At 27.3% G+C, this 16,019-nt stretch overlaps 2 protein-coding genes across 9 annotated transcripts; one reads left to right on the forward strand and one right to left on the reverse strand.

Annotated features, from left to right (window-relative positions):
- Positions 1-323: 323 nt before the first annotated feature.
- Positions 324-3,585, forward strand: LOC126834169 (uncharacterized). The gene is made up of 4 exons (XM_050565912.1): positions 324-575; positions 1,204-2,799; positions 2,947-3,104; positions 3,184-3,585. Exons 1-4 carry the CDS (start codon positions 507-509, stop codon positions 3,269-3,271), a joined length of 1,911 nt encoding a protein of 636 aa, XP_050421869.1. The 5' UTR covers positions 324-506; the 3' UTR covers positions 3,272-3,585.
- A 563-nt stretch (positions 3,586-4,148) lies between these two features.
- On the reverse strand, positions 4,149-14,363 carry LOC126834465 (inositol polyphosphate-4-phosphatase type I A). Of its 8 annotated transcripts, XM_050566396.1 has the most exons (19): positions 14,105-14,363; positions 13,910-14,041; positions 12,520-12,591; positions 10,340-10,495; positions 10,061-10,258; positions 9,483-9,994; positions 9,220-9,422; positions 8,976-9,136; positions 8,682-8,865; positions 8,410-8,614; positions 7,860-8,223; positions 7,515-7,792; positions 7,341-7,447; positions 7,039-7,261; positions 6,741-6,958; positions 6,246-6,655; positions 6,010-6,145; positions 5,778-5,927; positions 4,154-4,810 (listed from the first exon to the last, which is right to left on the reverse strand). In XM_050566396.1, the coding sequence occupies exons 2-18, from the start codon at positions 14,025-14,027 to the stop codon at positions 5,795-5,797; spliced, it is 3,678 nt and encodes a 1,225-aa protein (XP_050422353.1). In that variant the 5' UTR covers positions 14,028-14,041; positions 14,105-14,363; the 3' UTR covers positions 4,154-4,810; positions 5,778-5,794. The 8 variants fall into 8 exon arrangements, with proteins under 8 accessions (XP_050422356.1, XP_050422354.1, XP_050422352.1 ...); XM_050566399.1 differs by having other exon boundaries at positions 4,149-5,927; positions 7,515-7,729; XM_050566397.1 differs by having other exon boundaries at positions 4,150-5,927; positions 13,910-14,036.
- Positions 14,364-16,019: the final 1,656 nt, after the last annotated feature.

Genomic DNA, 16,019 nt, shown 5'->3' on the forward strand with positions numbered 1-16,019 from the left:
AATACGATAGCCGTGCTTTGAACACCTGCTCGCATTCCATCCAGATGTTCCGTCTTTTAGTATAAGGTCTATGGTTCTCATGTACGAAATCATAGATAATAAATACTTATTTATTATCTATGTACTACCGGCCGAAAATAGCGTTAAGCAAATTTTGTGGGTATCACAAGACGTTGCTAGTACACCTATATTTATTTAGCCAAGCTCACAATATTATCGGTATCAGTGCTGTAAGTTAGTAATTTTTTGGAAACTACCTCCATTAAGTTATGTTGGTAGTGAAAATCTGTAACGAAAATAATATTTAGCTTACCTCTAAAAATATGATAACGGCTCTTGAGAGTTGAGAGTGAAAATATTTCACGAAAAATTGTACAATTAGAATACCAAAACAAATTATCATGTTAAATCAAATTTTATTTTACAAATCGGTTATACGTTGTTGAAATTTTTCATCTGCTTTTTTTTATTATTATTTGTTTATATTTATTGTTGAATTTTACATAATGGCGACAAACGTAAAACATTTCGTATCTTGTATCAAAATATGTGGAAACCCAATTATCCCACCTTTGGTAAGGAATTTATAAACGTTAATATTTTTAAAAAATAATTGTCGAGGCTGATAATATTATTTTTACCTTCCGAAAATTAGTAATTTATTAGGATCTGATATCGTTACAATTAAGATTTATTAATATATATAATATTAATTTATCTTTAAACGTCTTTTAAATAAAAACATTTTTAAATTTTGACCTGCCATTCTTCCTTGTGTACTATTCATATTTCATTATAAATTAAAATTAAAATAATGAAGTCACCCATTATTAGGTGTGTCGTAGCCAAGTGGGTTAACATGGCAATGCGTAAAAGTTAGCCATGGCCGTGGTTGCAATCTTGGTTACTGGCTATTTCTCTTCTTACAGCAAGTTATAAACCAACCTATGAGGTTGAAAAAAAAACTATTAGATGTTATTCAAACAATTTTGAATATTAGGCTTAGGGATTTATTTTTTGTGTATGTATAATTTGTAATTTCTGTATTGAATTCAACAAGTACGAATTATAATCATGCTTTCTTCCAAAATATTAATAAAAAGAGATGTAGCATTTCATACAGCTTTATACTTATAATAGTTTTATCATTTTTATGTTTAATAATATTTTTTCTAGTAATTGTGAAACAATATTTTGATTTAGATATCTACTAAAAAAAGACAAGAAATGCGAGATTACAAAGAAAAAGCTTTGGCGTTAGAACAGAAACTAAAAGGTAAAAGAGTAAGTATGGACAGTGGGGTAATGACAGCAAGTACAGAGATGCAAAAAATTGATAATCCTGAATCGCCTATCAGCATTAATAAAGAACCAATAATCGATGAGAAGCAAGACGTAAAAACAGATGTAACACATAGTATTATATTCAAAAACAATGAAATCGGCAATCCAGAAACGCCTATTTCAAATTCTAATATTAAAAAAGTTGGCATTAGTAATATTTTGTTTCCTCAGCAAAATCAATATTTAACAACTGAAGGCGTTAGTTTAGTAGAAAATAGTTCGGGACAGGAAAATACTGAAAACAGTTCCAGCATAACTGTAAATGATTTTACTCCCAGTGAAGATGAAATAACTGATAATACAGATAATACACCTCGCTTAAGGAGTAATTCGTATACATTGTTAACTCCGAGTCCAGTTATGGTAGCCTTCCTTAATAGTCAAATACAACAACAATTAATCAAACCAAAGTGTTTGGATGAAAAATATTTTTCTGTCGAAACTAAATCTGAACCACCTAGTATCTGTAATAAAAATAGAATTGATGAGCATAAGTTGACTAAAAGTTCCTCTCTTTGTTCTATTCCTGAACCAATCAACAATGAAGAATTACTTAAAAACTTCGAAGAATTAAAAAAGCACACTGATAAATCAATATACCATAATCCTAATACTGATCAAAAACAACACAATAAAGAAAGCATTTCATCGTCTCATGGAACAAACTTGAGTAATGATGAAAGCTTAGTAGGTAGCGTCATAACTGTGTATAACGGAATTAATTATGAAAATGACAGCAGTTTAAACTCGACAACTAGACATTGTTGTTGTAAACAAAGTGATGATGAATCTATAAATGGTAGCATTCACTATAAAACACCTGATGAACTGAAAATAGAAACAGAACGATTAAGAAAAGCAAAGTTAGATATTGAAAATAGACATCAACAAGAATTATCAAACTTAATAAAAAAACAAAGAGAAGAGCAAGAACAAATTGCTGTTAGATATTATTTGATTTCACAGAGTTCATCTGGAATTTCTATTGATGGATCTGAGTATTCTGAAACATTTCAGAAATCAGATAAAAATTCCTTGTCAATCCAATCTGAAACAACACTTACTAATGACAAAAGTGTATATTCAGATACTTCATCTATTAATTCTAATTATTCTATAAATAAAAGCAGCATTGCTTGTTCATCGCCTAGGCTTAAAACGCCTCTGCGATCACCAAGTTTGCAACAAAATATAAAGTTTTATCATAGAATACGAAGTGGCTCAAATGCAAGATGGTCTAAGGCTCCTACTGATGTGGAAAATTCAGCAGCCACTGTCATTAATGCAGGTGTTCGTGGTTATCTAACTAGAAGACTTTTAAAAACTGAAAAAGCTCAAATGTTGAAAAAGACTATTCTAGATTCATTAAAAACTGCTCTATTAATGCACGCAGAGTTAAAAAAACAACAGCCAACAGAATCAGATCTTGATCTTCATCGAAGAATCATCAATCAGGTATTAAACAAAATGTTTACAAAAATATTTTAATGATACAGTGCTAGGTTAATACTGAGAGTATTGTGAAGTGTACCATTTAATAATTAATGTATTGAACTAAATAATATAAATTACTTTTAAAAACACAAAATTATATTTGTTTAGCTAACTACTGCTTGCTATGATCTAAATGATTTAATTTTGGGATCTGTGCATGAACGTATGGCTATTATTCGAGGAGATCGTGAACGTCTAAAAACTATCAAGCTGCGTCGCAAATCTACCCCAGTAATATCACATAAAACAACTCCTACACTTAGACAGTAAGTAGTTTTATTTTTTAAATCTATATTACTATTATAAAATAGTCCATATGTTATAATAATTTATTTATATAACTAGGCTAAAGAAATCATCATCGGGATATTCATTATCAAAAAAAACATCTGGACATTATTCTGAAAAAAACACCACTAAAAATAATTTATAGTACAATGTTATTTAATGAAAAAATACTATAAGATTCCATTTGAATCGTATTACTTTAAATAAACACTCCCAACTTTGTAACACAATTTTTATTTTTATTTAAGTGTAAGTAAATTTAAGATTTATACCAAAGATGCCGTCCTTATTTTTCTTAATTTAAATTGTATTTGTTTTTCAAAAATATTTTGTTATTACAGCACTAAAAATGCACTATATTTTTTATATTTTGTATTCACATAATTAAAAGTTAACAAGTAATGTTAAGTTTAAGTCAAAAATAATATATTATTATAGTTGTTCCTAATTAGTACAAATTTAAGTATTTTATGTTAACACACTAGACATTTGAACTTTTACTTTGCTATTAATGGTAAAACACATAAAGTTTGACCTTTTGTATAGATCAACTAATTATAAAGAAGTTAATGAATTTATACTTTTAAATAATTGCACTAAATAATATAAAAAAATATCTTTGTATTGGATATTTGTTTAAATATAATAAGTATCATTAATGTGTTGTTTAAAAGTTTATTCATTCTTTACACATATTTTCTATCATAATTTTCAATAAGAAAGGGTAATTGGCCAAACTCAAAGTACAAAATAATTCTACAAGTTAATCGTACAATAATTAATATATTTTCTGACCACATAAAATTACCAAAACAATGTTAAATTTAATATTATATAATAACATAAATTTAATTAAAAAATGTTTAAGAATTTATTGAACTATTATTTTTTCATAAAAAATATAAGTATTAAATATTAGAATTACTAGTTATAAAACAATAATTAAGTACAAAATAACAATGACTTTAAAAATTGCACATGTAAACTTGTTACTTAAAAAATACATAAATTATTGTTTAAATAAATATAAATTTATTTTACTTCGTTTTTACATAATACTGTAGAAATAAACTAACATTACAATATAAACACATTAAATGAATTATTTTGCATAATTTATTTTTATGTTTTTAATATTATGTATTATAAATACATTATACTTAAATCCTATAAAAAATTGTGCATTTAATTGATATTTTAAATTTGAGCATCAAGATAAGTTTAACAAAGATATATATATATATATATATATATATATATAGGTATAGTAAGATTATTATACTCCAGTCACTTTAAGAAGATCGCATCAATGGCTTCCACCCCACAACATTGTCATTGTTCGGCTCCGCATACAGATACAACTTGAGTGGCGGCAAACGAGTTTTAGACTGCTGTCAGGGTTTCTTCTTAGAGTGACCGGAATATAAATAGATATATTCTTAGAATTTAATTACATTTAATATTGAAACAATTTTAATAGTTAACCTTATAATTACCTAATGAAATTAGCTACGATGTTTGTTAATTAACTTTTTTCATATAGTCGCTTATTTTATAATATACAGACAAGCCAACCTAATGTTAAATATAACAATAACTAATTTGCATTGAAGATTGTTAAATGTAAATACTACGTATGCAAGTGCACCTTCTACATTCAACCTGCTTGAATGCATGTTTGTTGCTGTAATTTTTAACAATAGCATGGTTTATTATTCAATACATTCAATAATATAATATAATTTTAATTCAATGGTAAAGCATAAAACCTAAATTACAAAATGGAGGTATAATACATAATATTACTATAATTATATTATTTAAAAACATCAAAATAAAGATTTTTTGTATACTAGATTTAAGAAATGGAGTCTAAAACCTGTTACAAATAATAACGAAAATACATTTTTTTTTTTTAAGAAACATTTAAAATTTTAAAGCTATACTATTATAGCAATAATTATTAGGGGTGGGCCGATACCACTTTTCACCAATACCAGATATTTCGATACATGTTGCCAATATAAAACTGGTTTGGTACCCGATAACTAAAAAAAATCAACATTTTTTGTATAAAATATGAACCGATATTAAAACAAAACCATACCCGATAGAACCAACTTTACATAATACCTACCATTGATTATAATAATTTTGGTATTGGTCGAAATATTGGTTTCCAAAATAAACAAAACCACTAATATCGGCTGATATAGAGTATCGGCCCACCTCTAGTAAATTATACTTAAAACTAAATTAATGTATTCAATTCTGGAGTAATAACAATTTGCATTAAATTATTTAATTTTCAATAAAAACAAAATAATAAAAAAGTATAATAATTGTTTAGTTTATTGTATAGTTAAATTATGGTTTTGTTTATACTTATTATTATTGATAAATAACAACAATATAACATTTTTTAAATAAGAATAATATATTAAAACTTGACTTGAAGAATGAATGATAAAAAGGAGCTTATTAATTTATGTTTTATGTATTCACAAATTAACTAAAAATTTAAGGGATTCTAAGTACATTAGTCCCCAGTCTTTGCATAGGAACATAGATATGGTAAACATAAATCATTTTAATTACCATATATTATGATTTAAAAACATTTGTCAGTATAAACTGCAAACATATCTAACCTCAGTAGGTGGTAACTCTAAGTTTGACTTGATCCGTAAGTACCTGCCGGCGGTCTGTATTGCTCAGGTAATGTAAAATGTTGTAATCTGTTAAAAGCATATTTTCTAACACCAGTGTTCTTGTACGTATTTTCTCTTCTACAACCCTCGCTGTAAGATATAAAAATAAATTAGCATCCGTTACTACACTTAACACTTTATTTGTCGTCATATAGTTAGGTAGATTAGTTACCTTCTCATACAATCCAAAGCTCTCTGAATTTCGTTTTCTGCTAATCCATATTCTAAGTTAAGTATGGAACATTGTTCGAGCGTCACTGACATACCAGTACGATCTTTGGCACTTTTGCAACTAGTAAATCGTAAACCTAAAAATTAAAAATAACAAAAACAGTTAAATTGGCTGGATAGGTGGTTTTACGGTACATTTATTAATTAATATGATTTTAAATTTGGTTACCAAAATACCTTTTAGCCTACGGCACACCTTTGCTGCTAACTGTAATGCTTCGACATTTTTACTTCTATTACTATAGAATGAATCTTTTAAATTGGTCATCATTTCTGTAAGGGAAGCCCCTTGTCTTTCACATTCCCTATCCTTGGCCATATTAAGTTTACGGTACCTTGAACAAAACTCGTTTAATCTTTCAAAATTATCCATATTGCTGCTATCTTGCGGTTTTGTATTTCCTAAATTTTCAGCAAGAGTAGCCATTTCATTAATGCCAATGTTGAAGAAAACAGGCGTCACTCGAAATGGAGCAATTATTTTAGAAGAAATTAAAGAATGAACTAAATCAGGAACAGGTAACAGCACACATAATGAATTTCTTGAACCTATGATACGTGGCATGATTTCATCTTTCGGATTATCTCTGTTAAATAAATTATATGTTAATTTTTTAAATCAAAATTCAAGATACCAACAATGTGTATTATAAAATAATAAATATAAAATACCTGACAGCTTGTGATAGTGGCAAAAGTGTGAAATTCACTGTTGCTAAATCTTCAACAGCAATAGCCATGTCACCCCACATATCAATTTCATTACCATAATAACTTAAAAGGCATTCAAAAGAAGCAAGACAACCAATTGATGTTAACATAAATAAAAACTCTGCATCAGGTTTTTGACACCACAGCCTTGCCATTAGACCACTTACAAGCGCAGTTAACTAAATCATTAAGTTACAAATAGTTCACACTTACAATTTGTAAATTACAAAACATGTAATATGTTAAGAATTTAAATTACCGCTTGAGCAAAACAAACATGTCTTCTATATCGAACATTACAAGATCTTTCAGCAGATCTTTTATCTTCTTGAACTCTGAAAACACTATGCGTAAGCCTAGCAGTTTTCAATAAACCATCCATCGCCTGTCGTAATTTACGCATACTAGGTTTTAATTCAGTTGCCCAATCAGTCATTAAGTTGAAGTCAAGTCCTTCCGTAAACTTGTTTCTAGGTTTTGCACTAAACATACAAAAGTTAAAATTTGAAGCAGCATTGGTATAAAAGAAAATACACTATGTATGACTACATACTGACATACTTTATAATATTATCTGTAGTTAACATTTCTGAATTTATTTCTGTTGAGATTGCTCGTTTGTTGAAATCCGAATCCAAACTTGCAGGTTGGTTACCAATTTCTAATCCCTAAATAATATTTTTCAAAATTAACTACTTATTATTAGAAGCATATACAACACCTTTAAGAACATACTTGCTTTGAAAATGCAACGTTTGACCGAAAACTGTGACATCTTTGGGATCGTAATCTTACTGCAGGGCTATTACAACGACCACATAAAAATTTAACTTTACTCACAAGACACATAATACTAGCCTCGATGTTCAATTGAGTAAGCTCCCAAGGTTCTGGTTCTTCAGTCGGTTTGTAGTAGTTGGCAGATGGCGAATTGCACATAGAGTAAGTATCTAAAAATTGACCCGTTTTCATTCCATTTCCATTTTCACTTATTATAGAGTTATTTTTTGTGTCTAAATAAAATAGTATACTAAGTATATTACAAATAATTAACTTCAATATTACAGTTACAAGCTTTACCGGTTGTCTCTATCTCATTATAGTCTTTATCAATGTCACTTTCACATTCTGGAAATATTATGAATTGCTGTTTATCTTGATCATCACTTAAATCTTGTTCTTCTTTTATACCTTTTGCATTAAATTTCATAAAATTTTTTAAACCCTTTGGACTTTCTGGCATATATAATTCTTCAGTATCTGGTGATTGCAAATCAAAATTAATTTGACTAGCTATACGTTTAAATGGAGACACATGATAATCAGAAGTGTGCTTAATTGAATAGCCATCATCACTTGCTACAGGGGTGACTTTATGTTCTTCAATAAAGTTTAATGCTTCTTCCACAAGCTTTGGATCCCAAAGGCTTAACAAAATTTGAGTCTACGAAAAAAAAAAAATAATGTTCATACATAACTATACTCTGGGCCACGAGGGAGCATACATGAGCAGAAGTCAAAATGCGTTACTTTTGCCTGCGCAACTAGAAGTAACGCGTTTTGGTTTTAGCCCAAATATGCTCTCTTGTGGAACAGGGTATATCTTTGACAATTTAAGAATATTTAGTACTTTGGACATCATATCATTGCAAATCGGCATCATCCCTGTGGTTTGTTTATCTTTAGCTAAACTTAATAAAGTTTTCATTGCATCGACTACTTCTCGTCGAAGCAACTTAATTGCTTGAATTGCATCAAAAGCCATTGTAATTTTACTACTGATAATAGCATTACCATTAGTTTTAAGAGGAGCTTCTTTTAGCTGTTGCAATAGTCTATAAAAATGAACTAAGTAAGTAAACAATTTTAAATATAAGTTTCAACATTTATTAATTTTTTTACTTGATCAATCCTCCAGTTTTAGATTTATGTGAATGCGCAGTAAACGCGCCAACTGTAATAATATCATAAAATCCATTCTTTTTTAATGTATCATTCTGTACCCAAATCCGTTGCAAGTGTAAATTTGTAGGAGCAAATTCTAATGAACGATCGTTTTTACGGGAACTTGGCTTAAAATTAACTCCTAAAATTGTTTAAAAAAAAAAAATTGGTTAAATAAAAAAGAGTTTACTAAAATATTATATAAATAAAAATAAAATAATAATTAATTACATATTTAAAAACTGTAAGTACCTTTTTGATTTTCCAAATTTTGCTTGGCTTGCGAATACAAATGTAAAAGTTGTAAATGACGATCAAGTAATTCTACTTGTTTAGAATGCCAAGGTTCAGCAAGTTCGCCCATTCCCGACACTTCTTGTAAAAGCTCTTTTTCTTCAAGTATCCATATATTTCTGTTTTCAAACATTAAATCATATAATGTTTAGATGTAATTAATGTTTAAATGTAATTAAAAAGGCATACACAAAATACTTACAAAAGTTGTTGAGGCAGGTAAAAACAAAATTTGCTTTCTGCCATAATTTCATACAAAGAAATATCACCACGTAAACCGGAATGAAAACGATAAGTAACAAACGATATATTATCAAATAATAAATATAAGTAATTTTGTAATGGAATACGTAATCTAGATCCAAGTCTTGGAGGAAGCGATTGTGTTCGTCGATGGTTTATCATCTAATTAAATAAATTTCCATTAATAATTTACAATAATTTTAATTATCTAAATGGGCTTACTGGAAGATTAGGATTAGTATACATAATTGATTTACAAGGTGTTGATTCTGTACTCATGTTGTGTTCAACTTGTTTGTCCGGGCGACATATAGTCATGGTAATAAAACCAATAATTTTATCTGAATCTGACTGATTACTAAAAGATGTTAATGGAAGACGTACTCGTTGTCCATTATTACCAGAGTTTGTTGTTTCCATTAGTGAAGATAGTTTTGTTTCACAATGACCCATTTTTATTGCAGTACCAGAAACGGACTCTCGTACATCATAAACCGATATTCTAAGAATGCAATCTTCAGTTAGACCATCACTGCACTGAAGCCAAACAGTTCTTAAAAATGTTGGATTACTACTATCACTAATGCTTTCGGTATTAGCATAATTTATCCAGACATTTTCACTGGGAATGTATATAGACACAACAATAGCCGGATTTGGGGAACGTCCATGACCATCGCACATAAGATTATCACAGGAAAAGCATATTTCACATAATGGAACTCTTGACAGATCTATCAGTAAAATATACAGTTTAAAATATTTTGTAAAAAAATATCCAATAATACAATAAACTTTACCTAATTTGGGTTGATTTTTACGAAGTCTCCACATGTTAATATCTAAATTTGGTTTTTGCTTTTCTTCCAATTGCCTTCTAAGCTTTAATAGTCTTGCCCGCATGATATCGTAATCTGCTTGTTTTATAGCTTCTAGCCAAGAATCTCTTTCTATTTCTGTATGAGCAGCAATTTGTTGGCAAACTCCGTTTTCAAATACTAATATTTTATAATCAAATAATAATATTATTGACATAATCTTTCATACAAACAAATCAACACATTATTTAATGGACTTACCTATTTGAAAACTAAAAGGTCCATCCGGTGGAGATTCGTCTAACTGTACAGTATAGTTTTGTAAAATAATAATACCCAGTAAATCTGAGAGTTGATCGTGAGATTTCAGATAAAACAGTAGGTTACCCCTTAAGCGACACCAGCGTTCAAAATTTGCTTTAATATGAAAAATAAATAAAATTAATGACTAACTGGTATGTTTAAACCATTATGTCAATTTTAAACAACACATTATTTTTGTTTATACAATATTAAAAAAAACAATTATTCTCTATTTATTTATTAAAAGGACCAGTAAAGAAAATTATTTTATTTATTATTATTTAAATAGGATTCATTATTTTATTGGCTGTTAATTTTTTTCTTTAATTCTTTGTAGAAAAAATCCTTAAAAAAATATTTTTTTTCAATAAAATCTTTTCATATGAATAAAAATGTCATTCCCCTAAAATGTTATTCTATTTTAATTTTATCAGTTTCTATTTTTTGCTTTTAAACCTATCATCAAACAAGTATAATACATTTTGCATAATCAAGTTCTTATGTTGCACCAGAAAATTGAGGTCTGGGGGTTTTGAAAAATACACCAATAAATAATAAGTTTTGAATCTTTCTTTAAGTAATTAATATTTAGAGGAATCTATCTATGAATGTACGTTATCACCTGGCTCTCACCATCAAACTTAATTATTCACACATATATCTTGCTAATAATTTTGAACTTACAAAAAAATACCAAAAAGAAAAATTGTAATTTATTAATTATTATTTTAAGTTAATAATATTATATATGAAAATTTAGTGATTGATCAACCTGTAATATAGTTTGTACAACATTATAAATAAGTGAAATATAAGAAGAATGTTATAAAATAATTTTTTGTTTGTTTTAATTTTAAAAAAAAATATATAAATATATAATGAAGAACTAATGTTTTTAATCTCTTTTTTTTACTCAAACATGCTGCCCAGCTGGCTACACTCACATGCTAGGGTGCGAGATATGTATTGTATGGAAACTAGATAAATAAGGCATACCAGGTAGTCTAGCATATAATTTATATTTGTTATATTATAATAAATTTGAAAAAAAAAATAGTAACTATAAAATAACAACAATAATAATATTAGTGAAATTAAATTAACAAAAATGTTTAACTTTGATAATATGTTAGTGTGTTTTCAATCAAATTTTTCAAGTAAACCTTCTTTTTGCATATTTATTTGAAGAGTGAAATTTAGGTTTTGTTTTATTTGTTAATACCATTTGCTAGGTGTGAGCTACGTCAAGATGAAAAAAAAAAAAAACTGGCACTATGTGGTACCTATTCAAAGGAACCAGTAGATCGTAGCCACCTACTGCCACCATTCTTCTTCTCAGCCTTCCTTATTTTCACCGAGCAGAATAAGACTTTAACTAAATCGGCTCATATATATATATATATATATATTTCTACAATAATAAAATGTTTACTTTGTAGGCATACCAGTTCAACGAGTGCACACCACCCGGGCATCAACTGCACTATTCTAAGACTAAGATAAAATAGTTTTGAATTAAAATATATATTTCTTACTGAAATTTCTATAAAAATATTTGTCGTTTTAATTTGAAAAAACTAGATTATTTTCCCACTTTCTAAGCGGGTAGACATTATCTCATTATCTACTGTGACACTTACCACTCATTAATACTGATCAATAATTTGTGTTTGGATCAATGTTTTTGTATATTGTTTAAACAAATGTTTTTTTACTTAAATAATATAATATATAAACAAATAAATGTTTTTTTATCATGCATTAAAAATACCTCTAGAATTATTATGGTTTTATAAATAAATAAAATGTTAGATTTGACTAATAGGACATCAGTAAATTAAATATATATATTAATATTTATATATATATCATGCGATAACATATTAAGTGGCATGCTATGATTAATTATGAGTATGATAAAACTGTACAGTTTTCTAACTGCTCCCTTTTAAAGATTTATTATGGTAAATCTTAATGATACAATCTTAACTGTTATACTGGTCCCTAAGAACAACTGATAATTCACAGTGACATAATTGACAACTACTAAGAAAATGTAACCCACTTCATAAAAATTACACATGAAATTATTGATTATCTCAATATCAATTAATTTACTTTTTTTTAGATCTATATACCTTTTTGTGATCCGCCATAACAGTTTAGATCGCTTAGTCGTTCACGTTTTTTGCTTCTCTTTGAATCTCTTTCTGAAATTAATCATCAAATCTAATAGTCTAAAAATTAAGTTAATAGTTTGGAATACATAGCAGTTTATGTGTTGAATCTTGCATCAACTACATAAGTTTCTTTTGAGAACAATTTGAAAACAATTTTTTATTATACAGGGTGTTAAAAATTTCATGTAAAACTTGTTAATACTAAAATTTAAAAAAAAAATGTCTTGTGAAAATTATATACATAAATTTAGATTAAATAATAGTAATTAAAAGTTTTTGTATTTTTTGTTTTAGTCAGAAGCTAGATTTAGAGGGAAACTTTTGAAAACTTAAAAGGTAATGTAAACATTATATTTGTTTTTTTTTAATTAAAAATAATTTGCTAAAAAATAAAAATAGTCAATAATCAGTTTTGAATCATTACTTTTAAAGTTAATAGAGTTTAAAATTTAGGATGGGAGGTAGAGTGCAGTTGAGTAATACGTGTAGATAAAAATAATCTTACACTCCTTCTCTTGTCCTAAATTTTTAACTCTAATAACTTTATAAGTACTGACTTAAAGCTGGATATCAACTACCCAAAATGTTGAACAAGTTATTCCTAATTTAAAAACCTAATTAAATGTATTCATTAACATTTAAATTTTAAAAGTTATCCTCCCTAAATCTTACTTCTGACTGACAAAAAAAAATACAAGAACTAAATAATTATTATTGTTAGGTAATTTTTTTTAAATATTACACGTCATTTTTTCAAAATTTTAGTACTTCATAAAGAAACAGGTGTTAAAACCGCAGTTTACAATACATAGGCTTTTGATGTAAACTTAAAAGAAATATGTTTTCTAATATTTCGTTTTGTATAATTTAAGCTTTAAGTAAAAAAAAAATTTTTTTTTCTTAAGCCTATTTTGAAATGACTATTTTAATGACCTATTTTGAAATGATAAGTTTTAACTAGGTATATTTCATTATTTACTAACCAGTAGTTAAAATTCAACAAAATTAGTTAAAAAACAATTGGGTATATTTTTAATATTTATTTAAGGTCGATTAATTAGATTAATTACATATATTACACTGCTGATTGTTAAAATTTGTATTTTATCCCAATCTAAAATCCATATTCTAAAAAATTTTAAATATTACATGCAATATGGGACTAATAAAAGATTAGACATACAAAATGTTATGAAAAAATCATGCTAAGCTTATGAAGGTTAGTTTTACTATTTTTGTAAAACGCCAATTAATTTTCAGTTCCTACAGCACAAACCATAGTTTGATAAAACTATTCGTAAATAACTCATAGCATAACATATGAATAAGCTGAATGTCCTTTACTCACTTTCTGTTCTTCTAAAAAACCCTTCTTGTCGTTCACGCACAAATAACAAACCTTCTTTATCAAATTTATTTGATGGTTGCTGTGCCAATGTAATCATCTCTAGTTTATTGAAACGCATTTCATTGGCCTATTCTACAATTAAATTAATTCACACGTCATAATGGTAATTTGAATTTATCAACAAACTTACTGTACCTATATAGATTGATGAAAAACGATATGTATTAAAAATAAAACTCGGATTGGCTATCCATATTTTAGTCAATTGTTTCATTAGTGATTGTAATGGTAACGACGTATCGCCTTCTTTAAAAAAAATAGCACGTAAAGATGCTAATTACTACATTATTTACTATTTATGACAATTATACATTTCAATTACGGATAATTAAGTACTTGGTAACATTTAGGCATCTCGCCTATTTATTTTGACAATTTCTATAGATGATCTAACATTAATTGTATTGTTTTTTTTCCTGATAATCTGATAACACGTTTATGAAACTGATAACAATTTCAATCATTTTTGTATAAATTATAAACAACTTTATTTAAAAAAAAATAATAAATAGAAAGTGAGCGGCACATATTTTGTGTTGCCGGTAGACATACTAATTAATCGCGATTTAGTACTTCATTTAAATTTCATTTATATATGTACCAGCTATATTATATTATATCCAAATTTCAATGTGCCAATCCGGCTCTTAAATAACAATATAATTTATCCAACCATTGAACATTAATATTTATTTATTCAAATTTCAATGTCAATTTAGTATACATTTTAACTAATATGAAAATGAAAACTGTAGGACTAAATAACCATGTAAAAGGAATTTATGGCTTCGAAAGCCAAAAACGTATGACAAGAAACTTGATTAAACAGTTACTTTTCACTTTTAAACTTACTAATCACTATTTTATATTTAGACCATGAAACAACAATTTTTTCTATTTTATTCATTAGTTATACCCTTATTATTATTAGTTATTAGAGATACCCTTTTGATTTATTTCACGGGGACCAATAGTTGGTATAAATAATTTGTTAATAATTGTTGTCCGTTTATCTTTTATTTGATATTGGTAACATTTTTTTAAACTATTGCTAGACACATTTTTAGTATTGTTTTTGATATAGCTAGATGCCATTATTAATTATCAAAGAGATTGACTGCTCTTAGTGTTTACATTATTATATTATGTACCTATTTGAGAGTATGAATATTGAATTGAGAGAAAGTGTTACCATTTACTTGAGTCTTGACAGGTTTGAAATTGGACCATCCCAAGTAGTCGAAATTTTGTCTAGCGTTTTGCTCTAAAAAAAGCCAAAATTACTTATACTCATAGAAACAATTATATAAATTAAAATTAATACCTTGAAGCTTATACAAATTAATCGGAAAATTAATTAATATGGTCGAAATTGATTAAAACCACTTTATTCTTAAATATTGCCTACACAAGTATGCTTAAAACAGACCGCATGGAACCCCCTCAATAAAATAAAAAAAACAAAAGGGATACAGGACTACAAGCCACGATAACATGATTATCGGTTATTCTATTTATAAAAGTAATTACAAGAACAATACATACGATAAACGGAAATGCGTGTACATCGTTAGATAATATTAAGTTGGTCGTCGAATATTGTTTTTGATGACTAATACATTTTAAGCAAGGAATAAACATTTAAAATGGACCAATATCTTTCTTAGCTAGGTATTTATAAAATACATAGATTAGCAGGAGAATAGATATTAGTAATTAGTCATTAAGAAGGCCATACTCGAATCAATATTGTCTATTATACTTATGTTTATGTAGTATATGCGGCAATCGTCCAATAATTTGTGATGAGAAAATTGGTTGTTTTTGCTGTTCTCAATACTTTATTCGAATATTCGATAATTGAAGTCTGCACTAGATTATTACCTACTGGCTAATTATACAAACATAATTATGAAATGGCAATTCCTCTACAAACACACTCACAAAAGGTGAATAAATAAATTGAACAAAAAAGCATAATTTTAATGAATTATGATAAACAAAACTAGTGTTAGAAAACAGTTTTAGCTGCATGTATTTTGTAAAAATA

Source organism: Adelges cooleyi, unplaced genomic scaffold, assembly GCF_023614345.1.
Source record: "Adelges cooleyi isolate 19-005CV unplaced genomic scaffold, UGA_ACOO_1.1 ACOO_flye_CR_arks_rails_tigmint_CR_PRNA_21, whole genome shotgun sequence".
Lineage (NCBI taxonomy): Eukaryota > Metazoa > Arthropoda > Insecta > Hemiptera > Adelgidae > Adelges > Adelges cooleyi.

What these genes read in the sequence shown, in the direction of transcription:
- LOC126834169 (XM_050565912.1), top strand. Translation starts at nt 507, where the DNA reads ATGGCGACAAACGTAAAACATTTCGTATCTTGTATCAAAATATGTGGA. An exon ending in ACCCAATTATCCCACCTTTG is followed by an intron (nt 576 to 1,203) that starts GTAAGGAATTTA and finishes ATTTTGATTTAG; the next exon opens with ATATCTACTAAAAAAAGACA. An exon ending in ACAACTCCTACACTTAGACA is followed by an intron (nt 3,105 to 3,183) that starts GTAAGTAGTTTT and finishes TTATATAACTAG; the next exon opens with GCTAAAGAAATCATCATCGG.
- LOC126834465 (XM_050566397.1), bottom strand. Translation starts at nt 14,027, where the DNA reads ATGCGTTTCAATAAACTAGAGATGATTACATTGGCACAGCAACCATCA. An exon ending in GTTTTTTAGAAGAACAGAAA is followed by an intron (nt 12,592 to 13,909) that starts GTGAGTAAAGGA and finishes GATTAATTTCAG; the next exon opens with AAAGAGATTCAAAGAGAAGC. An exon ending in TAATGAGATAGAGACAACCG is followed by an intron (nt 7,793 to 7,859) that starts GTAAAGCTTGTA and finishes TATTTTATTTAG; the next exon opens with ACACAAAAAATAACTCTATA.